General features: G+C 45.6%; 1 protein-coding gene across 12 annotated transcripts in view; it reads right to left on the bottom strand.

Annotated features, from left to right (window-relative positions):
* Positions 1-4,394: 4,394 nt before the first annotated feature.
* Positions 4,395-23,048, bottom strand: part of LOC139375099 (homeobox protein Meis2-like) — a 114,246-nt gene continuing 95,592 nt past the window's right edge. For 4 of the 12 annotated variants that reach the window (XM_071116553.1, XM_071116555.1, XM_071116554.1 and 1 more), the window contains 4 exons: positions 12,189-12,247; positions 10,027-10,116; positions 9,393-9,491; positions 4,395-6,183 (listed from right to left, as the gene is read on the bottom strand). In XM_071116553.1, coding sequence (XP_070972654.1) covers positions 9,433-9,491; positions 10,027-10,116; positions 12,189-12,247 — 208 coding nt within the window. In that variant the 3' untranslated portion in view covers positions 4,395-6,183; positions 9,393-9,432. Of the gene's footprint in view, positions 6,184-9,392; positions 9,492-10,026; positions 10,138-12,188; positions 12,248-23,048 lie in introns of all 12 variants that reach the window. The other 8 variants (XM_071116549.1, XM_071116548.1, XM_071116543.1 and 5 more) reach the window with 3 other exon arrangements.

Raw genomic sequence — 23,048 nt, 5'->3', positions numbered from 1 at the left:
GCGCAAAAAGTCCTCAACATTAGCCTGCTAGTTATTAATGTGATTTCCCCCTGCAACAGAATTCCCATCGTTAGTTTTCTCTCCTTTTCCACAACATAATTTGAATGCATGTTTCCACTCGCCCATGGATTATTAATGGCCTTATATGTAAGTATTTACTATTTAGGCTGCGCGCAGTGGGATGCAGGTTGCGATATGGTGGCTGTGGTGAAGACTTGACTGTCTGATGCATCTCACTAGTCCATCTTGTCAATCACAATCATGCTTCTGGATCTCAATGCACGATTGGTGACTTTTATTTATTTATTGTAGAGAAATTGTATGATTTTAAGCACATTTCTAAAGAAAGGCCTATTATTAGCCATATCATTATCATGAGGTATTATGATCAACGTTTTAATAAATGTTTTATGTAAATTGTATTATAGGTTAGTGGTATTATTGTTTGGCCTACATTGCTGTATTTGAGCTTTCGGCTGTAGCTCTATTTCTTTCAAGTAAAAATGGCCAGTAAATGTGCGGGGTGTTTTCTTTTGGTTGCTGCAGGCAATGTTTGAATAAAAAGAAACGCTTCTATTCGGATACAGTAGTTGTGTGAAAATATAATTAATGATAAATAGGTTGTAGCCTATGGAGCTGTCTTCAGTAGACGCGTTCATCAAGGGTAAATGGGAGTTGGCAGAGCACTACGGAGAATTAGGAGAAAGAGTCAGCAACATTCCTGCAGGGGATAAGTTGTTGACAATTAAAATACACACACACACACACACACACACACACACACACACACACACACACACACACACACAGGAGAGAGATACATTGTATGTATGCTGATAAACACACGATAAACACATCCCTTTCTTCCTTCATATCCTAACACTGTGTGAAATATGGGTAGGTCCTTATTAAAGTCAAAGTTAGCATACACTAACCCGCACTACGCTGTAAAACAGCATTTCTGAGGCCACTGGAGGCTTCTGTTTTTCATCCAAATAAAATGATAGGCCTATGTGTGCTACGTTATATTCAGTTGGGAAATGTTTAGTATTAGAAATAGACCTACTGAAAATTTATGCATCTCATTTTTAGAGACAAGTATTGATAAATCGACATTTTTCCATCCTCATGGAACAAACCAATAGCAGAGCCGATTAAAATATCTCCACATAGTATAGTCAAGGAACAGCAAAGCAATCAAACAATATCGTCTCTACATCTCAAACGCTCCCTCTGTCAAAGTGAAGTTTGTTTCCAATCCTCCTCCAACTCGATATCCTTCCCTATTCCCCTCTAACCCAGTTTTATCAAACAAAACAACAAACCTCCCCTAGCCTCCACAATCCTTTTTGGTGTGCTATAATAAACCATTTTCCCCGTGCTTTATTGATCAGTCAGTCCGAGCTAATGTAATTATCCTCATCAATAGGGGACTGCAGGGAGAATCATTATGCGGTTGACATTGATAAATGATCACCGAAATGCGGCCTTTTCTCCCGGGGACCCCCGCCTCTGGCCCGCTCACATACACAACGTAGTCATAGAAACACCTTATGGCAAAAATAGAGAAAACTGCTGAAATGTTCAAAAAGGAGGGCAACAAAAAAACGAAAACAGAGCGATAGGAACCCGGCCTAAATAAAAACTGTTCCCAAAGCAAGGCATTTTTGGGAGGCCAGGTGCAAAGTGAAGGACGCGCGAAGCCCCACCACTCATGCACCCACTTCCAATGCAGCATTTCGAAAGAAGAAAGCTACAAACTTCGTGCAATTGGGGTTTAACTTGACACACAACTGTGATTCTAAAATACCTAATTATTTGCAGAAAAACATCTTCGTAGCAATGGCATTTTTGTAACCTTTTTCTTGACTCACTCAAAGCGCCTCAAACTCTGCACCCCCCCCCCCCCCCCCAAAAGCCTGAGCCAGTGGTGCAGATCGAATAACCCACTGTGCTTTTCCAGGTGTAGAAGAGCCCATATTATCACAAGGTTAGGGCTTTATTAACATGTTGCGTGTGTACACATAGGCTGCACCCAGCCACGGCGTCGTGTTCTGCAGGGTATTGTGGACATTTAATATCATCGTCTGAGAATGGGAGAGGAGATGGAAGGTGCTATGGAGGCCGGGTGGTGGTGTGTTGTGCAGAGAAAGCAGTGCAGCGGGACTATTCCTTATTTTATTCCTGCAGCAGTACCCGAACTAGTTTTGACAGGGAGGAGATGAAGGGGCGGAGTTGTTTAGCTCGGCTGGATCATCCATCATTCCTGTCACACCGAATCGGCAAAGGGAAGCAGCAGAGGCAATCTACCTTCTGTCTCCTCGAAAAGGGAGAAAGGGAAAAAGGGAGAAAAAAAACTATTAATATTAAAATCCCTCCTCCACCCCACGCCACCGCCACAGCCAATACCACCATCCACAATAATCCAGGCGTTTTCTCTCTTTTAGATCAGATCATCTCCACACAAAACGGAGGGCTTCTTCCGTTTGATCCACATAGAGGATGATAAAACATCGTATATGCTTTTAAGCAATTTAAATTATACATCATCAAATGCGTTGTGAACGTGGATGAAAAATAAACAGTTTGCCCAACCTGTCGAAGGAAGGCCCAGAAAAGTGTTTTGTATCTTAATTTGACGTAGTTTTAAAACATTGATGTGTAGAATATTTTGCATGTTTACTTCATTATTTTATTTGGTTTATGTTTCAATATATAGGCCGGCATATTTTATTCCTGTAATATTGAAATACTCATGAAACTATTTGTATTCTATTACCAATGCAATCTTCCATTTGTAAATGCTTTTTTATTTTCACGTTTTCAACTGAAACTCTTGGATGCGGCGCAATTGATGGAATAAAATAGATTGACCAAACAATTTGAAAACCGAATAATAATAAACCTTATCAAAATAATTTTGAATTTGGAAACTTTGTTTTCGAGGATGTTGAATGATTAGAAATTAAGTAAATTACTATCAAGCGATGATTATTCAGCGGATTGGAAAACTGATACAAAATATTGATAATCACATGAACTAATTTGATTTTTGCTTCATGTTTAAGATCATAAGCCATTTCGAAGTTTGTAAGTTGCAATGGAAGGGAACATAATTAACAGCAATATTTCCCTTTTCCACCAGCCCCGTGCTTGTTCTGGCGCAACAACCCAATCCTATATAGTCTTGAAGTCACCAAGGCTACAATAACGGGTGAGCGGTAAATATAAGGGAAGCTCTGTAGCCCTAACAGTTCTCTCCTACTGTAGACGATTCGAAGGACAAAATACCACGTGTATGGTGTAGTGACAGTGGGCCCTTCAAATAAGACAGAAAGTATTACATATATTTCCTGCAATTAAAAACATATGTATTATTATTTTGTATTATATGCATATTATCAACTGCTTTCGCTGTGTGGAAAAGAATAACACAATCCACTATGTTTTACAATAGCATAATGGACAGGAGTGTAAAAATATGCCCAGTCCATTATAACACTGTTGGAGTTAAAGCCGCTATCTGAAGGGCAGAAAGATTTCTTCCTGCGAGACAGGTAGATTGTCATTTCTAGTTTAAGGCTATGACTTCTATGGCCGCGGGCAAACACTGGCAAAGAGATATCAAAAGAATGTGAGGGAACCCGTGAGCAAGTCGGATTATGCCGGCAGGGGTCGCTGTAAAGCGGCGGAAATATCCACTTGCAGCACATGCAGTTTACTGAGGATCTGTTCTCAGTTGGAAACGGCTGCAGCACAAGGGAAGGGACAAATGAATGTTCTATTGTTTGGAGCTAATGCAATTATTTGTCTGTGATAAAACTCAGGTGATTGTAAATAGGCCCACGTTAAACTTGATCTAAATCGATGATCTGTTTAAAACTCTACCATAAAGGCATGCAAATAATCTCCACAAGCCTTCGCACCTCCTAATTTCCACTGAAAAAAGGGAAAAGAAAACAAACCATTGCAAATATAATTTAAACACACATTTAAAATTAATATTAACTTATTAATTTGTTTGGTTGCAACAGGTTGCATTGTGAAAATCATAAAATCACATTATGCTTCATTCGACTAAAGTGGCGCAACTCCCTTGGGGGTTTTGCAACTATAAGCCTTGACAGGTTAGGTAACCAAAGGGCGCGGAAATGCTCTCTCTTTGAATGCACAATTGAGCTTAGTAGCATTACCTTAATATTGATATTGCCTAGCTATTTAGCCACACATTGTTAAACATTTTCTGTCAGCACCATGACAACTTTGCAATAATAATAATAATGATAATAATAATATACAACCTATAATAAAAGGTAAACCCACTACAACGTAATTACTATTAGCCTACTCTTAAAGTTATGTTTAACACACAGCACACAAAAATCTAACAAAAATCAAAAATGAAATATTTATTACAGCATTTGTGACTGAACACCTTTTAAACATTACGTCACAGTCCTCATACAAGTATTTAATAATGTATTTTTGACAAAGCTTAAGGGAGACGGCATTTTATCATCTAGTGAGGAACACGTGCTGAAAAAGGAAGGAATTCATGGACATACAATATCAATGCCACAGCAGATCTGAAACTAGCAAAAACATTCTTTTTCAATTGAGGTAAACACATAGAATATCTAACATGAAACAATTAATAGACTGAACTCTGTACGAAGTTTGTTACAATATTCTCTTAGCTTTTCCCTAAAGCTTTGAGTTCATCATTTAAGTTCTTTTCTTCTACTTCTGTTTTGAAGTTTTAGGGTTTTGGGTGCATCTACCACCAATTACTTCTCCCAGTGCCAAAGAATTCACCATTGTGTCAGTATTGTCCATATGGCAAGTATGTTGATCCAGAGGCAAAGAAGCAGAGTAGGATGCTGCTTTTCCACCATTAAGTTTCCTTCAATAGGCTCTGTCAATGAGAGTCCAGGATACTAAAAAAAATCAAATAATAATCAAATGAAAATGTATAAAACCAACACAATCCAGTGCTTGGGCAATTCAAACTAAGAACTTTTTTTGTATATACCTACAGGGTAACATTCATTCATGAACCAAAAAAAGAGGGGCATTAAACATGTTCAAACTGAATCTTCTGGAGAGATCAGGTGTCATTTAGCAGCCTTTTCCCATCATGCCCTGTTCTTTATGGGGGACAGGGCCTGTTCTGCATGTCGCTGTGGTTGGGAGCAAGTGGGCGTCCATTGTTGAGATGTTCCATCGTTTCTTTTTTCTAGTGCTGCTTCACCACCGAGACAGTTTCTCCTCCAGGAAGGAGCACACACAGTGTGAGAGAAAGGCTTAACCTTTTATTCTACAACTAGCTCAGGAAATTGAGTGATCAACAAAAAATGCAAACGTTTTAACTTAGTTGCTATACTTTTTATACTACAGTAGTTATAACTCTTGGAGTCTTTTTTTGTCTTTTTCTTTTTTCTCTCAATCTTCCAGAGTGATTCCGTTTTGAAAAAATGAGTTGAACGTGTCACCGGAGAGAGTGTGCACTGTGTGTGTGCGAATGCGTGTGTCTTAAGTGTGTGCGTGTGTCCGTGTGTGCGCACGTATGTGTCTGTCCTCAAAACATCTTCTGTTGATCTTTAACAAAAGCCCAAGACTTTACAAAGTGTTCTTGTCAGCTTGGTCCTCCATTTGGATGAAAGTAACAAAATTATAAAGTTTTAAAAAAAAAGGAAAAAAAAGAAGAAGAATCATCACAGCTCATCTGGAATTCTGTTTTCACTGTCTAATAATGGTCAAAACGGTTCTGCTTTTATTCAGAAAAATAGTCTGAAGGTATCTTTGTTTTAGGGTTGTTGATGTTTGTTTTCTTCTCTTAGAAGCTACTGTTGTTGTTGATGTTGTGGTAGTAAAGTTTGCTTATACTATTGGGCATGGATGTCCAAGCCTTGTCCTCCAGCGCTGGGGTCAATGGGGGTCAGCAGGGGGGGGGGCTCTCTGCAGACATGGTGATTCCTGGGTGAGAGGGGGGTCCTCCGTGCATCAGCATGGCAGGGTGATGAGGGTGGTGGGGGCCGGGCAGGTAGGGATGGAGGGGGTGTCCATGTCGAAGCTGGGAGGGGTGAGGGGTCATCTGATGAGTAGGGTTGTAACTTGGTGGGGCCATGCTCATGCCCATAGGACCAGTCTGAGGTACGTACTCCCCTGGCATGCCTTGCAGACCTTAGAGAGAGAGAGAGAGAGGTTTAGAAACAAGCACTCACCATTTCTTAATACTAAATTCCATTAGTGTGACTTTGACAAAAAACAATACATTCATTTATACTTTGTGTAAAGTGAGCTCATCTTGCGGTGTAGAAATAAAGTTTAAAAAACATACTAGCTACATTTAGGATTACACATCCCAAAAGCTACTTCAGAGATAAGGATTCAAGGAGCTAAAAAAGCAATTGTATCACTCTATTTTAGGTGATGGAGAGTCCTTCACAATGTCAATAGAATCATGGTCAGTTCGCAGGTTGGAAAGTGATCTCCAACCATCCAGACACTGTCGTTTTGGATTGCGTATGGAGAAGCTAGCAGCTGTATTGATGTTAGTAGCACTAATACTTTTACAGGCAGAACAGTCAATTCCCCCGCTGAATGTAGTGACAAATCGAATAAGAGGCATTTTCTCAGGGGGACGCGCTACTGGGAACATATTTGATTTAAAACCCCTTAAAGAAGTTATTAAATAATTTAGAGCTCAGTTAACTATCACAACATGCCAGTCTAAGAATAGCGTTCAAGGCTTTGCGTTTTCCCCTCCAATAAGAGGCACTTTTAAACAAAACAAAGTGCTGCTCTTGGAATAGAGGGAGTGTGGGTTTAAGAGTATAATGACAACAACTGCTAAAGCACAGAGACAGCAAGAGATGGAGGCACAGAGAGATAAAAGGAGGGAGAGAGAGAGAGAGATGTAGAGCGAAAGACAGAGGGAGGGAGGAGGAGGAGGAAAGAGGGAGGGAGGAAGGAATATGCTGATGCGATATCCCTTGGTATGGAGAGTAGGACCCTGTGTTGATGTGTGTGTAGACCCCAGCCTGTTGGCATTCCCTCACACTGTGCCTGGGTGGTGGAGACAGAACCTGCTCAGTGTTGCCTCTGTTTGGGTATTCAGGGGGGGTTTGTTGTCAACAGACCAGAGGGGAAGTAGTGGTGGTGGTGGTGGTGGTGGGGGGAGGGGACTGGGGCCTGGGAATGGAGTATAGGAACAGGCCTGGTCCAGAGGAGGGAACAGGCAGGGAAGTGCAGGCCTGGGTACTTCTGGAGCTGGAGCAAGTGGGTCCTGGACCAACCTTGCCTGCTTTGTAATGTGAACCCCTGGGGAATTAACCCTGCTGAGGAGAAGGGGTGGGGGAGGGGTAGCAGCAAGGTCACCAGGCATGCTCACTCTCCACATTCCTCCACCTTAATACACCGCAATTAAGAAATGACACAAGAGGGCCTGGTGAGGGGAGGGGGAGAAGGTGGGGAGGGAAGGGAGAGGAAAAAGGACAGCAGAGGCAGAGATTAATGACCAATCTCATTGGCTGAAAGCCGGGCAGCCATTTTCTAATACTCGCTACCCCTACTATCCACATCAGTTCATTGGAAATGCACATGTTTGTCAGAAGGCTCTCTTAAAACCTCACTATCGGGGTCATAAAATAAGTAAATCAATCTGGGCATGCTGGGTTGGGCTGGGCCGGACTGGGGTGTGAGGCGAGGGGTATGTGAGGCTGCGCTCTCACCTCTATATAACCTGGAGTGGCTCCTGTTAAAAGGCCCAACAGATGTTTTTGACACTGTAAGCTGGTAATCTCCAGTCTTGTAAGCTGCAGTCATTCTGTTAAGTAGATCTGTGGGCCCCCTTTATTAACAGGAGTGGTTCAACCATCTGAAGACAATAATAGTGACCAGTCTCTCTCCCCCTCTCTCTCTCTCTCTCTCTCTCTCTCTCTCTCTACCTGTTCTGTTCTGTCCTGTTCTGGCAGAGCAGGCCTGCTCAATGGCTTGCGATAATTAAGTACCAAATATACCATATTGTGTGGCAGCTTAATCATATCAAGAGAGGATAATATTCCTCTGTATTAAGCTATTAATGTTATTGGTCATGAAGCATAAAATATGTTATGTAATTAAATAGTCCAAAAATGATATAGCCTATATTAAGAATTAGCCAAGCTGAGCAAATGTTGTCTCTATCTGCCTGTTTTAGGGAACATTGCTTCCTGAAGGGTTTTTATCCCTGATGCCATTAACAAAGACAGGAGAAAAGGAGATGAGAGAGGGAGGAAAAAACGAGGGATGAAATGGGCTCTGTCGATAGAATTGGCTATGGTGACCCTATGGAAAATCCAGGCCCAATTTACATATAAAGGGTTCTTTTAATCAAGGTAAGTGTTATTATATTGTGCCTCATTGGGCAAAGGAGTTTGGGTGTTCAATAAAATCTCTTCTGCACCGCTGCCTTTGGGATGTGATATGTCTTGATTTCTCAAATGTCAGCGATGTGGTGCTAGCGGGAGGCAGAATGGCCAGGCTCAATCAGACGGCAGCCATTTAGAGTGTGTGTGAGTGTGAGCGAGAGCGAGAGATTCCTTCCTTTATAACACAGCCATTCTTTAATGTCTCTGGTCCTTTAAATGGATCTGTGTGTGTCTCATGTCGGGCCTAGTCAATGCCCCCTCGAGTAAAAAACATCCAAACCCCCCCCTTCTCGCCACCCCCACCCCACAGTGAAGGATAGGCCATGTCACCCACGGCCCGTATATCTCACCCGGGGACCGTAATGTACTGCTGCGCGCCGTCTTTGCATATAAGATAATTTGGGCATCAATCGTTCCCCAGACAGATTTATGTCACTCGGAGGACAGTTTCACTTCTCCTTCTTTATTGCTTCACTGGAGCCTGCTTAATTTCTCCCCGCCAGACCCTGCCTCTGGAGATGTTATTTTTCCCTTAAATGTCCAACATTTGCATTGGCTGTCGGAGATGGGGAGAGCGATGGCCCTGTTGTGATAAATAAATGTGTGGCATCGGTACATGCCATGCTAGGCCAGGGTTGTTGTTGGGGGTGAATGTTTTCCTGTTGTCTTGGCTGGCGCCACAAGTCCCCCCCCCCCCCCCCCTCTCCCAAGGACCGACAGGAGAAAGCCTCACGACATGGCGACTATTCCCAGTCCTTCCATTCATCCTTCAGTAGCTAGCTAACCCCCCTTGCTTACCCCCCTTTCTCCCCTTAAAGCACCATGCTACACCAATCACACTCACTGGTTGTCGTGGGGGTTGCTGTGGGGGAGGTTGTTGTAAAATTAGGGTGCGGATGGGAGAGGGATTGTGGGTACAAACCACAAGCCCAGAGGTTTGAAAAATATATCCAAGGAAAAAAAGAGCCCAGTTGTACTTACTTCCTCCTTTTTCTTTGCGTTTTACTTTACAAGATGGAGGTTACATGTAGTGCCATTGCCCATCCATGCCCATATTCATCCCCATTCCACTCATAGGCCCTAGAAGAGGGGAAACACGCCAGAGAAAAGATCAGCAAAAGGTCAAAGGTCGAATCACAGATGGGTCAGAGCAGACAGACACCCTGGTAGAAGTAATGATTGGTTAAGTCTGAAGAGGAAACGGCAGAGAGAATGTAGGAAGGGAAGGGGCCGTAGTAAAGAGTCTAAAACCGTTAGATAGTTTAAGTCCCCACAAATCTCTACATTTGTTACAAAGTCAGATGGGTGAATAGAGAGACAAGCAAGGCAGGCAGCAGGCAAAGGGTGATACCCAGGGGAGTTGGAGGGTGGAGTTTACTAGGGTGCAGTGATATCATCAGTAGTGTTGTGACATTGGTTAGTTTTGGGTTGATGATGCTGTCATGTACAGTACAATAGTCAGTGCTGGGGTGATATTTCCATGGCTAGAGTTGTTGGTGGGTGTTCCTGGCAGTCTACAGTAGTCACAAAGTAAAATGGGTTGTATTGGTGACTGTACACATACACAGTCCAGTGACTGGTATACAGTATGCAGGATAGGAGGAGGAGGGCTTACCAGCTGGCCGGATCCCCATGTGCTGCTGGCCGTCCAGCACGAAGCTGCCCATGGGCTGGCCCTCCGGACTGTACGCTGCTCCTTGACTCACTGAAGGATCAAGAAGAAAACCTGATTGTAGTCAAAACGTGGACACAAAGGAAGGGAAAGAAAGAGAAGACACACCACACAATCAGCTTATTGTCCCAGCTCTGGCCCAAACATACTGCAACACATTGTGTCCCCGATGACTGATGCATGGCATGCAAACACACACAGTATGAGTACACACACACACACACACCAGAGACACACACACCAGAGACACACACACCAGAGACACACACACACACACACACACACACTTTAACACTAGAGAACAGAAGAGATTAAGCATTGTTCTCTAACAGAGAAAAGCAAGCATGCAGTTTGACGAGATCAGGGCGTTCTGTCAAGACCATCACCAGCCATTCCCCAAGCAACAGGGATGTTATGGACAGGGACACAATATGGAACATCATTGGACAGGGACACAATATAGAACATCATTGGACAGGAACACAATATGGAACATCATTGGACAGGAACACAATATGGAACATCATTGGACAGGAACACAATATGGAACATCATTGGACAGGGACACAATATGGAACATCATTGGACAGGAACACAATATGGGACATTATTGGACAGGAACACAATATGGAACATCATTGGACAGGAACACAATATGGAACATTATTGGACAGGAACACAATATGAGACACAATTTGCACAAATATCACTATTTATCCCCCTGCAACTGTCATTATTTATCCCTGCAAATTTAAATGACTTAAAATCTCCAAATTACAGAAGGTGAAAGGACTGATTATGATGATTATTTACAAATGAGATTCATATCATAATATTATTATAACATTATAATACTGTGTACAGTAGAAATCAAATTACACCATACTGTCCTATTATTAGACCTATTGAGTAAGAGTATTGTGTGTTCTAGCGAACAGCATATTCCCGGACTAAACAGCCTAATCCGGAGTAATCTGTAAACCCCGAAGATTAGGGGAAGCTGTAAATCATGCTGTTTTTGGAGAGATTGCTGATTGACACACCCTAAACACACGCCCTCCCTTCTCTGTCTATCTCCTCTCTTTCAAATATTCCCAACAAACCGCAGTAATTGTACTGGGAGTCGGTGCGATTTGGAAAGGCACGTCTCATTTCAATAATTGCCCAACTTCATTTGCACAAATCTCCCCAATTTGCGGGGCTCTCTCTAGACTCGGAGCTAGCTAATCAACAAAAAGCTTTCCTCCTCAGAGACATATTACTTTCCGTTTTTTCATCGTAATGTCACAGTCGATGCGGCATAGGGTGGCTACATAAATTCCTGTACAGATTATTTGCTCAATTTCAGTGGCATGTTTATGACTCAATCTTTCAGTAGTGTTTGTCGTCTGACCATGGTAGATATGGAAAATCAATGCCTGATCAATTTACAATATGAACCCATCCTTAATCCTTTTCAAAGGAATGGATGTCTCTCCTTACGTAGGGCGGCCAGACAGAAATCAGAGATCAATGGATCATATAAAACTCATTCTCATCCGGTTGTTTTTCATGACCGGAATAAATTAATCGCCCATAATTACTAAATTGAAATGATGAAGTTCAATACAATCGCATATATAGGACCCTTGATATTTCAGATCTGGACTAAGTGAATACAGAACAACAGCTAGAGGACTGACACTGGAGGGAATCGAGTGAATTAAAAAACACAAAGTAGATACCAATTGAAACCCTACTCTCTTCTTTCCCCCTACCTAGCCCCCCAAAAGCTGTGAAGGATAGAAGAAAAAAAAAGACTGAAAAAAATACACAACAGCCTTAAGAAAAAATATAAATGAAAATGCTCCAAGCCTTCCTGGAGCTTCTCTTGTGCCCAATTAGTAACTCACAGAAAGGGAACGTGTTGCTAAAGCACCTCTCAGGGTTAGATTGGGATATCGCCAATTACAGTTAATCACCTAACGACTCGTGTGTTTTATGTGTGTTTGTGTGTGTGTGTGTGTGTATGCGCGTGCGTGTGTGTGTGTGGTAATAGGGGGGTGGATTTGCAAGGAGTGGGTGTTTCTGGGAAGAGATATGTAGATATATAGTCGTTTCGTTACCTGCTCGATTTGACTGGTCAATCATGGGCTGTACTATTCTTCTCCTGGCGTTAATGAACCTGGGAGCGAGGAGAGGAGAGAGAAACACACTTTAAATCACACAGCATTCACACGATACAAGTAGCAGTATTCATTTTTTTTAAAAGGCAACCAAAACAACACAGTTTTGTATGACTTAGTAACATTATCCACTGGCTTATCACAACAGAGACACACAGTAACAAAAGGGCAATTGTGAGCAGACTTGGGAACCCGACAAGGTTTTCTTTTAATGCCCTTATGATCTATTCCCCTTGTTTAATAAAGCTTTTGATTACATTTGGTTGCTATGGAGACCGAGGAGCCATTCCACAGGCATTAAGTGTTGTGCTGTGGTGAGGCGGAGGTGCAACTGAGGAGCTAGACCACTCAGTATGTCACATTTCTCTCTCTCATACACACACACGCACTCACATAGACCCTATAAACATGTTATTCCTAGCGTGTTATTGCTCATTAGAAATTCAAAATAATGTGCAAGTTCGCAAGGGGCAACATACAATCGGTTCCTTTCATTTGTCCACCCTCTCTCTCTCTCTCTCTCTCACACACACACACACACACACACACACACACACACACACACACACACACACACACACACACACACACACACACACACACACACACTCTCTCTCTCTCTGGCCCTTCATTGCAGGGGGTTGTGCTCCCCGTCCAGCTGTCTATAAATGAGGACCAGGCCTGGCCACTCGGTGCTTTCACAAGGTATTGTTATGTCACCAAGCCCATCAATTAGGCTGTGTGAAGTTTTATCACCGCCACAGCGGCGAATAAGTGCAGTTCCACAAAGCCTTCCCTGTGCAGTCCTCCCCGACTCTCCTCTCTGCTCCCGCCGCTTTCCACTGTAAAGACAGAGGGGTCATCTGGAGGTGACTGCCAGCCAGGGGCAACCTGGGACGCAGGGCCGTGTCAAAGACAAGCCGCCTACACCGCCCGGACCGGCTTTACCTTTACGGACTGAGCAACTGTCCCTCTCTTTCCATCTCCATCTAGTACCTCTCTCTCTCTCTCTAAGAAGTCAGAGAGGAGTGAGATCGCTAGCACTACAGGTACCCACATGTGGTTGATATTAGAGAGATGTTTCAAATCATCGTGGGGTATTCCTGCATGGAGCCCTCTTGAGAAAAAAAGAGGTTTCTGGGAACGTGGAGAGGGCAACGCTACAGGACTGGTCATTAGATGGAAAAAGGGAAGGTTCTGGAACCAATTTCAGTTCCTAATCCCCCGTGAACCCCTGATACCTGCCCTTACCGTCTCCTGTTAACGTAAACGGCTGTAATCTGCCCGCTCAAAGTGCCATAGTTAAATGGACAAAATGCATTGTTGGGAAAAGAGATGGAGCAGTGCTCATTTGTGAGGGTGCACCCAGAGTGCAGGTAGGGTATAGGGTGCAGGTAGGGTATAGGGTGCACTCAGAGTACAGGTAGGGTATAAGTGCAGGTAGGGTATAGGGTGCACTCAGAGTAGAGGTAGGGTTTAGGGTGCACCCAGAGTACAGGTAGGGTATAAGTGCAGGTAGGGTATAGGGTGCACCCAGAGTACAGGTAGGGTATAAGTGCAGGTAGGGTATAGGGTGCACCCAGAGTACAGGTAGGGTTTAGGGTGCACTCAGAGTAGAGGTAGGGTTCAGGGTGCACTCAGAGTACAGGTAGGGTTTAGGGTGCACTCAGAGTACAGGTAGGGTTTAGGGTGCACTCAGAGTAGAGGTAGGATATAGGGGGCACCCAGAGTACAGGTAGGGTATAGGGTGCACCCAGAGTGTAGGTAGGGTATAGGGTACACCCAGAGTATAGGTATGGTTTAGGGTGCACTCAGAGTAGAGGTAGGATATAGGGGGCACCCAGAGTACAGGTAGGGTTTAGGGTGCACTCAGAGTACAGGTAGGGTATAGGGTGCACTCAGAGTACAGGTAGGGTTTAGGGTGCACTCAGAGTACAGGTAGGATATAGGGGGCACCCAGAGTACAGGTAGGGTATAGGGTGCACCCAGAGTACAGGTAGGGTTTAGGATGCACCCAGAGTACAGGTAGGGTTTAGGATGCACCCAGAGTACAGGTAGGGTTTAGGGTGCACCCAGAGTACAGGTAGGGTTTAGGGTGCACCCAGAGTACAGGTAGGGTTTAGGGTGCACCGCTGGCCCCAGAGAGAGGACAGGCAGACACACTAACATGTATATGGGAAAGGACAGGGTAAAGGGTAGGTACACAGGGGCTGCAATTTGTGATCTATTGAAGGTGGTGGTTTTGTTTGGCCTATATCATAAATACTGGTTTAAACTGTTTTAAACTGTTAAACTCTCACGCATTATGAGCAAGAGGGATATAAAAGAGCATCTTTGGCTGTCTATCGTTTATCGTCTACCTTCACTACGTCCCTATGCCTGCAGTGCTTAGGAGAGAGACAGGCTTCCAGCATCAAAACCAGCTGAGCAAGTAAACCCAGCAGAATGTCCCACCATCGTGCTCCCTCTCTGGGCAGGCTCACAGAGCAAGGCCTGACAGAAATATACACCCGGCTTTTTCTTTTTTCTCCCAAGACGGCACAAAGGATTGGAAATTAGAACCATGTGGATTCTTACCTATTCTGGGACATAACCATAAACACGTCAAATCAGGAATGTTCCTTGCCGGGGATAAATATTCCAATACCCAATCATTGATGTGAAGATTCCCCAGGAATAACAAAGTGCACACGAAACAGTGTGTTTGTGGTATTGATCTTATTCAACTCAACTGCTGCTCAGTATCTACTACTTAGGACATTTATTGTGTAAGTTTACCTGAAAATATTTTCATATCAGGGTTGGTTTGCTGTCCACACTCAAATGTTATGCTGTTCTGACATGGTCATTTGAGTAGGAAAAACAGCTCTTTACAGCAGCATACACAAACATATATGGATATTCACATATTTTCCCACAGGGTTGCTGCCGAGATTGACTCCCTTCTTGTCAACACTGTCCCCATTGGCGGCCACACACACACACACACAACCCAACCACATGACAACAGGCTCTGTTTTTATTCTCTGAACAAGTTGCCACAGTAACGCGATTGGCGAGGTTGCGGAGGGAGGGGGGTTGCTGACCAACCAAGACCCCCTCTATGACCCCAGAGCGCGTTTTATCAGTTTGAGTAAAGCCAATTGAGATTATCAGAGCCAGGCCTGATAACACTGTTTTCTCTTCTCACACATGGAGGGATGGATGGATGGCAGGCAGGCATGGATGGAGGGATGGATGAGTGGATGGCAGGCAGGCAGGCAGGGATGGAGGGATGGATGAGTGGATGGGTGGCAGGCAGGCAGGGATGGAGGGATGGATGAGTGGATGGGTGGCAGGCAGGGATGGAGGGATGGATGAGTGGATGGGTGGCAGGCAGGGATGGAGGGATGGATGAGTGGATGGGTGGCAGGCAGGGATGGAGGGATGGATGGGTGGGTGTTAGGCAGGGATGGAGGGATGGATGAGTGGATGGCAGGCAGGCAGGGATGGAGGGATGGATGGATGAGTGGATGGCAGGCAGGCAGGGATGGAGGGATGGATGAGTGGATGGCAGGCAGGCGGGGATGGATGGATGGATGGCAGGCAGGGATGGAGGGATGGATGGATGGCAGGCAGGGATGGAGGGATGGATGGATGGCAGGCAGGCAGGCAGGGATGGAGGGATGGGTGGATGGCAGGCAGGCAGGGATGGAGGGATGGATGAGTGGATGGCAGGCAGGCAGGGATGGAGTGATGGATGGATGGGTGGATGGGTGGGTGACAGGCAGGCAGGGATGGATGGCAGGCAGGCAGGGATGGAAGGGTGGATGGCAGGCAGGCAGGGATGGAGGGATGGAGGGATGGATGGGTGGATGGCAGGCAGGCAGGGATGGAGGGATGGAGGGATGGATGGGTGTATGGCAGGCAGGGATGGAGGGATGGATGGATGGGTGGGTGGCAGGCAGGGATGGAGGGATGGATGGATGGGTGGATGGGTGGCAGGCAGGGATGGAGGGATGGATGGATGGATGGGTGGATGGGTGGCAGGCAGGGATGGAGGGATGGATGGGTGGCAGGCAGGCAGGGATGGAGGGAGGGATGGATGGGTGGGTTGGTGGCAGGCAGGGATGGAGGGATGGATGGATGTGTGGAGGTGGGAGGGACTACACTCCCAAACTTCCTGAGAGAGAGAGGCTGTGCAGGGCACCTTGCTTTACTAATCCACTCAGAGACACATAACGAGTAGAAAAAAAGGTTCCAATCACTTGTGATTCGCAAGGAAAATGCTTGTGTGTGTGTATGTGTACTTGTTCATGCCAATATCCAGCATGTGTGTGTGCACACCCGTGGATGTAGCCTACTGTACATGTGTGTATGTGCACACCCGTGGATGTAGCCTACTGTACATGTGTGTGTGTGTGTGCACACCCGTGGATGTAGCCTACTGTACATGTGTGTGTGTGTGCGCACACCCGTGAATGTAGACTACTGTACGTGTGTGTGTGCACACCTGTGGATGTAGCCTCCTGTACATGTGTGTGTGTGTGTGCACACCCGTGGATGTAGCCTACTGTACATGTGTGTGTTTTCACATTCTGTACAGTGTAGTGATAATGGACCTCCACTCACAGATACACTCCTTCACCCAGCAAGTCTCTATCCACCAGGAACATAGTGTGTCTATGTACAAATACTCTGTTTGCAACAAGGCCAAGAGTGTATCACTTTCAGTAGAAGTCCTATAGAGACTTGGATTTACTGCAGCTCTGAATGATATTTTATACGGGGGCCTTTGCAGCGTAACACAATAACAGCAACAATCTGAGTGATGGAGTCAAGACAGCAGGAGGTCACTTGAACCTGGCTCTCCACTGAGCTGGATCAACACACGATCCCCAGCCACTGATTTCAGCTCACTCAAACAGAGGGGTGCCACTGCAAAGCAACCGTTTAGGTGTTAAATACCCCGGCTAGCGCGTTAGCACACTATGCTACGCTAACGTCAGACCAGAGACGGCGCGCGTGTATGAGAGGTGGGAGATTCCAGTTCTATAACAATGACTGCTGTCCTGTGTGTGAGAGATAGAGAGAGATTCACCTTCAGAAGACCTTAGCCTTGGTATTCTCTCTCTTCCTGTGTTGTCACATGCTGTTTCTTCACAGAGAAAGAAAAGTCTATCATAGAGATAGAGAAGAACGGAGTAATTTTGCATTTAAATCACAGCAAACCAGTCCTGCTGCTGAATATCAGGGTCTTGCCTCTCCTCTCCTGTTTTTTTTCTTCCCCTCCCTTCCTCCTCCTTTCAATCTGTCAGAAAGGCCTTGTTTCTGGTTAACTGACTCGCGGCCACACCTGGTAACTCGCTCCTGTTGTCAGCATTCCTTCCCTGAGAAAACCTCATGCCAAACCAACCAGCCATGGAGCGCAGCCAAGAGAGAGAGTGAGCGCGAGAGCACTAGAGCGAGAGACTCAACGGGCCAATCACAGGCAGATCTGAGGGAGCCCAGCCAATGAGGAGCGGAGCCACTTGTTTGACGAGTTGAGAGACACAGAGCAAGAGAGAGAGAGAGACATACCAAACATGGCCCTCCAAGAAACCAGGGCCATGGCTCCAAATTGAGCCCCTCCGGAGCTAAGAGAGGAGGGGTCCTTCAAATGATCGCAACACGGAAATAGTTGACAGTTTACTGCCTCCATAGCTGACCTGAACATGGCCGTTTGGAGTACCCATGCCAGAGTTAGGAGGTAGGGTCGGAGCGAGTTTCCGTTTGCCAGTCAAATTCTGGGCCTCTGCTTTTGCTGAAAGATTAGACGCGACGCAATCTGAATTGGAACAAGATTAGACTCAATCCCTGGATCATTGTTTGCCAACATCGCTGTCCTCTGGTTTCTATTAGAACTCATTGCATCCATACTTCCGCTTTCAGAGGCAGATAAACATTCTGAACTCTGAGTGAGTGGTTGAGTCACTCTTAGCTGGAATGAAAAAATGGAATAAAAAAGTCTGGAAAAACAGCTGATGCACTTTGACCTGTTTAATACAAAGCAAACAAGTCCCAATTATCAGGCAGTCTGCAGGGCAGCCCAGGGTCCACTGAGCTGATACAAGGCTGATAGTCTACTGTGATGTAAATACAGATGGAATCTGTCCACCTGGGCGTCCTAGACACACAGTAACTGTTTAAGCCAGCCACCGGATTGGATTGTAAGCACCTATCTACGGATTTATCATAAACTATCAGAAATAATCTTTTCAAAAGCTACTCCACGAGCCGAGGAGGTGGGGAGGAGGAGGAGAAGCGGGGGAAGAGGAGGCGGAGCAATGAAACTTCCTCCAGCTATTCCTATTGGAGAGTCCCTTTCCTCTCTTCTTTCCTTCTTTAAGTTAAAACAGGAGTCAAGAGACATAAGCCGTGCAGCATTACCTCACCGCCGTGTTTGATTTAGTGCAGATGTGAAACGGAGCGAAGCTGGGAATTGCTTTTTTTGGGACGTCGGCGAGGCTGCAAAGGCCCACGTTTAGGGCAGCCACTGTGTTTACATAGTTTCTCTCTCTCTCGCTCTGTCTCTCCCGCCTGTCTCTCAAAATGGAATAGCTTCACCTTTAATTCTCCATACACTTCCACTGACCTGTTTTTTCTTATTTTCTATAGCTTTTCTCTCATTTACTTTTGTAACATTCCTCTCTCTTCAAAATATGAGCAGCATTAGCATTTCTCAGCCATTTGTCTCTCTCTCCAACCCGCTAGGAGCCATTAAGAGTGGAGTGGTAAATCAGACAAAGAATTATATATTTGTTTTGCAAACTGACACGATTTAACGAGCAGCTAATTAAAATAAATCAATAGCACTGCGGCACGCTCACTCTCTCTCCTTCGCTCTGTCTCTCTCTGTCTCTCTCTGTCTCCCTCTGTCTCTCTCTGTCTCTCTCTCTGTCTCTCTCTCTCTGTCTCCCTCTGTCTCTCTCTCTGTCTCTCTCTCTGTCTCTCTCTCTCTGTCTGTCTCTCTCTCTCTCTGTCTCCCTCTGTCTCTCTCTGTCTCCCTCTGTCTCTCTCTCTGTCTCTCTCTCTGTCTCTCTCTCTGTCTCTCTCTGTCTGTCTCTCTCTCTCTGTCTCCCTCTGTCTCTCTCTGTCTCTCTCTCTGTCTCCCTCTGTCTCTCTCTCTGTCTCTGTCTCTCTCTCTCCCTGTCTCTCTCTGTCTCTCTGTCTCCCTCTGTCTCTCTCTCTGTCTCTCTCTGTCTCTCTCTCTGTCTCTCTCTGTCTCCCTCTGTCTCTCTCTCTGTCTCACTCTCTGTCTCTCTCTCTCTGTCTCTCTCTCTGTCTCTCTCTCTCCCTGTCTCTCTCTGTCTCCCTCTGTCTCTCTCTCTGTCTCTCTCTCTGTTCCTCTGTCTCTCTCTCTGTCTCTCTCTCTCTCTCTCTCTGGGGTGCAGAAGTGGGGTGCTTCACTGTTGGCTTTACCTCTGATATAAGTCCCAATCAGGTATTTCCATCTGTATTATCTTATCCAAATCATAACCAATCAGATGATCTATATCAGGCTTATGGGTGAGGGACCTCTCTATCAAATATATCTGCAATGGGGTGAAGTCATAAAAAATGGGACAGTGAGACAAATATTTCCTGTGCTCTCCACCAATACCTCGTCACAACTCAACATTTACCCAAACCAAGCAAGTTTAGGGATGTCACCCCTGGGCCATTCCCCCTGTGGGGTAAGGCTGGTGTTCCTAGGGGGTACTGGGGGCTGACCCCTGTGTGGCGGGGCCGGCCAGACCCCAGCTGCTGACTGTCTGTCAAAAGCACCGCCAGTGGCCAGTGGGCGGGCCCACAGGGCCAGGAAGCCCACGATCGTCGCTATTTGGATCTGGCTAGCAGCTGCTGTTCCTGACACAGCCATGACTTTGTTCCTCCGTTCCTCCTCTCTTCTCCCTACTCTGTCTGTTTCGGGGCACAGAACAAAACCCATCCTAAACCACTGGAAAACCAGATAAATATTTAAAAGAAACGAGGGGGGGGGGGGGGGGGGGGGGGGGGGGGGGGGGGGGGGGGGGGGGATGAAGAAACATCAACAAGCTCTGACAACTGCACCGGGGTTTTTTCTTGGCCCCAGCAGGGCTCTCAGGCATCTCCTATTGACGCTTCGCCCTCCTTTCTTTTTTAAGAGATATGATAGTTATTGTTCAAATGCGGCCAAGCCTGCCCCGGGCGTCAACACACCTGTATGAAAGAGGCCTTATTGTAGCAACCTGGCAACGCTGCAAACCTGCACCTTGCTCTACCAGTTTTTAGGCTGTTAAGGAGGGGGAAGAGTGCATGCCACCGTGTCTCTTTCTCTCTCTTTTGCTCTTCTCTCAGAAGGCACCCTAATATTTTCCCTCATTAATTCCCCTTTCTTCTCCAGGCAGTCACCTTGGAATGTTTTTACTGGTGCTATTATTTTAGATTATCACCGGCACAGGAGAGATTAGGGAGAGGAGTTGATCTACATCCTCTTGTTAGCCCTCAGTCTCTTTCTCTCTCTATTTCTTTCCCCCCAAAGACAACATCTTAATAAGGTGCATAGGTGCACTAAAGGTGTTCCTATCCCTGTCTGGGTAAACCGAGGCTCAGGGGGAACAACAGCTGTGTTTTCCCTTGTTTGAAGTGCAGTTGAAAACATCCAGCTCATGTCAATATTAGCCTCTGTCAAGTCTTTCTGGCGTGGGCGGCATGACAGAGGTCTTCAGCGCTGGAAGGTAACTCTTCTCAAAAGCCAGCCTCTCACCTTTAGGGTTGGCCAGGGCTCTCCGCTTTCATGCAGGGCCAGCACAGGCACACGCTGGCAATATAAATACACACACACAGACACACACTGCCTCTAACACACATGAAAAGAACACATCCGAACAGAGAGATAAGTATGCATATACTGCAGAAGGAGATGGTTAGACTTATTTTGCTAGATGTCTCTCAGTGTGTGTGCACCTCCCCCTCCCCCGCCTCCTTTTTCCTAAAGAGCCCCTGTGTAGGTCGGAGCCCTCAAAGCACCTGGGGCCAGTCAACTGGCCTCTGTCATTCAATTCCAGACCAGCGACCAGGGGAAGACTCCACAAAACGTCTCAATTATCTGCCTTTTATTGAGTCCACAGAGAGATAGAGAGAGAGAGAGTCCTGCACTATCATTACTATGGCACACACACACACACACACACACACACACACACACACACACACACACACACACACACACACACACATTAGGCCCAGCCTCCTAAAATAAGTAGGTGTTCGTGAGGTCGCCCAGCTCCTATTCTTTATGCAGCCGCCCCTGCTTTTCCCCACAATTCCCGGCGTGCTGGGACCCTTTGTTTGTCTCTGTGGGGAGTTCAGGTATAATCGCTGTTTTCCACGCTAACCACCCTCACCTCTAATCGCAGGGCGCTATCGCACAAATATGGGCCTTTTTCCCCTCTCTCTCATTCTTCCACTCTTCTCTCCTCCCTTTCATTCTGTCCCTTTCTCTTTTTTCTTTCTCTCTCTTCTCAGTAATTGAGAGAAAAAGATTCCGCAACCCCCCCCCCCATTGTCAGATTTCAAATGGGGCGGCTTTTTGAATTACCAGGGGAAACTGATAATGACATGATGGATGCATGAGATTTCAAACAAAATTGAGTGTCAATTGACCGCATCGTCTAGGCAACACAAGTGTCTACGGCACGCAAGCCAGGCAGGAAATAAGGCCAATCTATTTCCTTTGCTTCATTCAGATGTAGGATCTTAGTTGGAGCCGGTTTGCTACAACAGGAAAATAATCCTGCAGCAACAGGAAATGTGAATTATGTGGATTATAATTAATGGACATTTTTTTGTAGGGGTTGATACCTTTTTCGTGAGGGAAAATCAGGTCTGACATTTTAAAGTGGAAATTACTAACTTTAGAAATCCTTTTAAACCACGGATACACTAAAAGTTGCAAATTCTCAGCAACAAAATAGTGATCAAATTAAGATCCTACATCTGAATCAATCGTCTATTCTCCCTCCCTGGGTTATGACACTATAATGGGCTCTCAGCTCAGGTTGCTTCTAGAAGGGGGGACCTGCAAAGAGGGGCTTCAACCCTGTGTGTTGCTCCTTATGCAACACACACACACACACACACACACACATGCACAAACACGAAAGCGTGCACACATACTCTGATTCTCAAATGCACGTGGAACAGACAGAAAACTGAGCCAGTGGTAGGGTAGAAAGGTACCCCCATTTAATTGTATTCTTTCTCCCTCTCTTTTTTTCTCACACTCCCTTGCTAGTAACCACGAATTTAGGGCAGTGAAAATGCACATCAGTTTGAGCAATTAAGGAGTGACATCTAAATCTGTCTGGGGGACTGTCTGAGTTCCCTAATTCCAGAAACTTTCGCTTCTACTCTTCTGCTCTCACGCTCTTAAAGAAGTATTGGCAGGGATGAGAAATGTGTGTGTGTGTGTGTGTGTGTGTGTGTGTGTGTGTGTGTGTGTGTGTGTGTGTGTGTGTGTGTGTGTGTGTGTGTGTGTGTGTGTGTGTGTGTGTGTGTGTGTGTGTGTGTGTGTGTGTGTGTGTGTGTGTGTGTGTGTGTGTGTGTGTGTTAGGAAACACTCTCCCACGGGTGGCCCACTGGGATGTCTCCTCATCATTGTGTCTGTGGTGTGTGGTAGAGAGTGTGTGTGAGACCGACATAGAGAGAATGAGTCTGTGTGTAGTATTTTGTGTTAGTGGCCTTGAGAGCCATCAGTCAAATACTTCTGGCTCTCCTCTGACTTCTCTCTTAAATAATTAATTGGACCCTCAATCACTA

This window comes from Oncorhynchus clarkii, chromosome 19 (genome assembly GCF_045791955.1).
Source record: "Oncorhynchus clarkii lewisi isolate Uvic-CL-2024 chromosome 19, UVic_Ocla_1.0, whole genome shotgun sequence".
Lineage (NCBI taxonomy): Eukaryota > Metazoa > Chordata > Actinopteri > Salmoniformes > Salmonidae > Oncorhynchus > Oncorhynchus clarkii.
The sequence above is the reverse complement of the archived record's forward strand: the minus strand, read 5'-3'. Positions and strand labels throughout refer to the sequence as shown.